This window comes from Camelina sativa, chromosome 19, assembly GCF_000633955.1.
Source record: "Camelina sativa cultivar DH55 chromosome 19, Cs, whole genome shotgun sequence".
In the NCBI taxonomy this organism is placed as follows: Eukaryota; Viridiplantae; Streptophyta; class Magnoliopsida; order Brassicales; family Brassicaceae; genus Camelina; species Camelina sativa.
The window spans coordinates 17,565,895-17,570,897 of record NC_025703.1 but is presented as its reverse complement, the minus strand read 5'-3'; the positions used below and the strand labels follow the sequence as shown (position 1 = coordinate 17,570,897).

The 5,003-nt window shown below is 28.6% G+C and overlaps 1 protein-coding gene across 1 annotated transcript; it reads left to right on the top strand.

The window, feature by feature from the left end:
• LOC109130855 (protein PFC0760c-like) lies at window positions 2,838-4,084 on the top strand. The gene is made up of 4 exons (XM_019240928.1): window positions 2,838-3,307; window positions 3,385-3,401; window positions 3,460-3,904; window positions 3,982-4,084. Exons 1-4 carry the CDS (start codon window positions 2,838-2,840, stop codon window positions 4,082-4,084), a joined length of 1,035 nt encoding a protein of 344 aa, XP_019096473.1.

The following is a 5,003-nucleotide window of genomic DNA, read 5'->3' as shown; positions in this document are numbered from 1 at the left end:
AAAAAAAAAAAAACTCTTCTCTTGAATTTTTATAATTCTTTTATCATGTTCTCAAATTTATATTTATATTCCGATCTTGCTGTTTTTAATGATTCATTGACTGATCCTTCTTATTTTCCTGTTCGTATAGTGGTTTCTTGGAAAGCAAGATCCACAAATCATAAAACTTTGGTTGTTGTTGGTTCATCTTCTAATAAAGGTATAATATCATGCTTTATAAGGTTCACATTCTCAATTTTCAATTTGTATTCTGATTTTACTGTTTCTTATGATTCACCGACTGAACCTTTTTATTTTCTTGATCGTGTAGTTGTTACTTGGAAAGCAAATTTTCTGATCTTTCCTGATCGACTAATGTTATATGTTTTCCTGTTCATGTAGTTGTTTCTTGGGAAGGGAGATTCGAAACTCATCTAGCTTTGGATATTGTTGGTTCACTTTTTAAAAAAGGTATAATATTTTACTTTTTTGGTTGATCAACAAATTAATTGTATTTACCTGTATGTATGGTGGTTTCATATATAATAATATAATAATAAAATAATAATTATTATTTGATGTAGGTATTATGGAGCAGATTAAACGATACAGGAATTTGATTCTAAATAATATAAGGTATTATTTCTTGTATTTCCTTTTTAAATTGATTTATAATTTATAATAGATAATAGTTTTGTCTAAACTTGGATTGCCATATCTGCAGAAATAATATGATCGTAGTTACCCATGGATTCGATTTACGGGTATTTCATCACGAAACTGTTTTAAATAATCATGTTATATAATTATTCAGAAATTGATAATAATTCCATGTTTGATAATAATTATTTTTTAAATAAAATATTGAACAGATTACACCTAAAGAATGCTACAACGAAGATGGTCCTGAGAATGATGTTATGATTCGTTCGACGACTATGACAACTAAATTCTCGGATTGGATTATATCCAGTACACAAGCTGCTCAAGCCAAAGAAATCACTTATTCTGAAATTCCATATCCATTACGTTGGTGTCGTGAAGAGATGATATGGAAGTGAAAGTCAAAAAGAAGACAATTTCAATCGCCATACAATATTCCTATAATATTTGTTTCTTTAAATTAATTTGAAATTTATTTAAATGTAACAATAATCTATTTTTTTAGATGTATAATTAATTTGAAATATTATTGTTACATTTTTAAAAATTATTTCACTGTAATGAGTTTTGTATAATATATAGTCTGCTCAAGACAAAGAAATTATTAATGCTGAAATTCCAAAATCAACAGTCTGGTGTCATAAAGAGATGAAATGGAAGACAAAATTAAACAGAAGACAATTTCCATAACCATACAATGTTCTTATAATATTTGTTTCTTTAACACAATATAAAAATTTATTTAATATAGTAATAACCTATTAATTAATATACTGATCTTTCAAACATAGTGTTAAGTTTTTAGAAATTATACCTTTAGGAGATATTTGATTATAAACGTTTCTGAGAAGTATTAAATTATTAATTATACAAAACTAGCATACATCTTCAAAATGGTGTAATTTCGTAAATTTAAAACGTAAATTAAAGTAATAAAATATTATTATATATCTTTATTCCTAAAAGTTATAATACTCACAAAATGATTAAATTTACGATTTTTATGAAATTTACAAATTTGATATGATAAAGATTATTCCTAAAAGTTATAACTAACAAAAGGATAAAATTATGATTTTTATAAAATTTACAAAATTGAAATGATAAAGATGGCAATTACCATTGTTTGAATAATAAAATATAGAAATATATATATATATAATATATTATATATAACTATTTAAACTGATGATTTTCTGAATGAGTATATTTATTGTAAACTTAAAGTGATAAAGATAGTAATAAATATAGTTTGGAATAAAAGATATTTATTAGATTTTACATAATCTATAGATTATGATGCAAGAAATAAATAAGTAAATAAATATATATATATAAGACATATATATGTTATATATTTGCACATATCTATTATTAATTATAAATACACTAATATTATAATATTTTACTATTTATATTTAGAAAAATATACTAATCTCTAAGGTTATATATATAGACGTCTCATATATCTTAAGTTCAATATCCAAATCTCGAGAATATTCCAAGGCTCTTTAAAACATTCGACACACAATTCTTTTATTATGTTTGGGAATCTTAATTTGCTTATAATTACTGAATTCGTTTAGTGCAGGTTAGATTATGGTCATGAATTCTCCGACTGATCATGTTTCACGTTTGAATCCTTCAAAATACGAATGGAAAATCCATGTTAGGATTTTGTGTTTATGGGAAGAAAAAACTCTTCGTCTTGGTTCAACCCTAGAGATGGTTCTAACTGATAATCAGGTTTGCTACTTATCCAAATTTTATAGAAATCTAATTATATTTGTTGTATTTAATAGGGTAAGAAGATTTAGTGTAATTTTCGTGGTGATGTTTATGACAAATTTGTGTCTAAATTTCATGTTGGCGATTGGATTGAGCTTGAAAATTTTAAAGTTGTCGATCAATATGGGTCATGCAGAGCTACCACTCATCGATAAAAGATTATTATTTTGTATAAGACCAAAATTAGTAAGATTTTGATTGTTGGAGGTGAAGAATATTTTGAATTCATAGATTATAATCGAATATTAAACGGTTCTTACTGTGATGATTACTTGGTCGGTAAGTTACCTCATTCGTCTATTTTTGAATCTCCCATAATTGAATTCTAATATATTATACATTATTTTGACGTGAGTTTGCGTCTTATATTTTAAGATGTCATTGGAGAAGTAACCAATGTTGGAAAAATGAATACTTGGAATGATAAAAAAGACTCGCTGGGTCCGAATAACGGCAACAAGTATGAGCTTAGATCACAAAGTGATAATATTTGTAAGTTGCTAAAGAAGTGCTGCCGAAATTCTTTGGCGAAGAAGGTGGATGATTCTAATGACACTGACTCGGATGATATCGACTCTGATGTGTCCGAAAATGATGACGATGATGGAAACAGTTCTGATGAGGATTATTGTGAAGAAGAAGAAGATAAAGAAGATGAAGGCTTTTATGAAATAGTGTATGTAGACGAAGAAGATAGTGAAGGCGATGATGGGGATGACACTGATGATACTGAAAACGACGAATATGATTATGAATCAAGTGAAGATACTGAGTCTGAAGAAGAAGATAATGAGAAGCAAGTTTCTTCTCCGGAAGGGAACGAAACACAAGAGTACTCCATGTACCATAGAATTTCCTTTGACCTTCGTGACTCCAGGTATTTGGTTTTAAACATATTATCTAATTGATACTACTTAAATATATAAACATTTTTTTTTTATTTTTTTAATTTAGTGGCATGCTTTTGCCGTGTGAGTTAACCGANAGTAACCAATGTTGGAAAAATGAATACTTGGAATGATAAAAAAGACTCGCTGGGTCCGAATAACGGCAACAAGTATGAGCTTAGATCACAAAGTGATAATATTTGTAAGTTGCTAAAGAAGTGCTGCCGAAATTCTTTGGCGAAGAAGGTGGATGATTCTAATGACACTGACTCGGATGATATCGACTCTGATGTGTCCGAAAATGATGACGATGATGGAAACAGTTCTGATGAGGATTATTGTGAAGAAGAAGAAGATAAAGAAGATGAAGGCTTTTATGAAATAGTGTATGTAGACGAAGAAGATAGTGAAGGCGATGATGGGGATGACACTGATGATACTGAAAACGACGAATATGATTATGAATCAAGTGAAGATACTGAGTCTGAAGAAGAAGATAATGAGAAGCAAGTTTCTTCTCCGGAAGGGAACGAAACACAAGAGTACTCCATGTACCATAGAATTTCCTTTGACCTTCGTGACTCCAGGTATTTGGTTTTAAACATATTATCTAATTGATACTACTTAAATATATAAACATTTTTTTTTTATTTTTTTAATTTAGTGGCATGCTTTTGCCGTGTGAGTTAACCGAAAAAGCGGCTGACGATTTCTACAAGACTTACAAAGATTCCATAGGTGAAAGCCTCATCTGTGTTGTTCTATAGGGTGTAATTGATGTCTTCCAAGGTACATACTTTATTCCTTCGTTTAAAATATTTAAAAATTAGTTTTGATAATACCTAACTATTATAAATTCTATATCAAATGTATTGTAGGAAGGAGGTCTGTATCCAACACTATATGTACCCAAATTAGGCTTAACCCGGAGATTCCAGAAGTTAAAACATTTCGACGATCGTATGTTACCCTTTATTGTTAATTAGTTTCTTATACTAATGTTTCAAAGATATATTTTTAATTTATAATTTGTGTTGTAGGAACACCAAAAAGAGAGCACGCACAAAAAAATGATTGAAGTGTTGTAGGAATACCTGGAAGTGACCTCGCATCAATAAAAAAAGTCATGAACATGTGTTTTTTATACGGTTACATCTCTATGTTTTAAATTATTTACATTACTATCGAATCTTACAATTTTAATACTGGGTTATTGTTACTTTGGACAAGTATATTCATCTTTTTATGTTTGATACTATTATAATTTGCAATATAATCTATTATATTATATAGTATTAAAGAAATTAATTCGACTATTATTTATGTATATGACTTCATAAGGATTAAATTTTCTTTATTTGATACTTCATAAGGTCATCACACATTGTGTCTTAATAAACTCAAATGGGCCTGAGATCATGAGACGCCAACATGGAAAGGCTTTGCGACTCTTTGGACAGATATTTAAGCACTATTCGTCTCTCCTATATTGTGAGTACTACCTATTATCATCCGTATCTTTCAGGTAAGTTATCAAATTTTTTTTTTAAAGTCTTTCGTTTATTCAAAGTTCTACTTACGTAAAAAAAAAAAATCTATTTTTAATCTTTATAGTCTCAAATTTCGCGATGGATGGCGAAAGTTCTAGAAAACGCAAAGAACCCATGTCCGATTTTGGATGGGAGG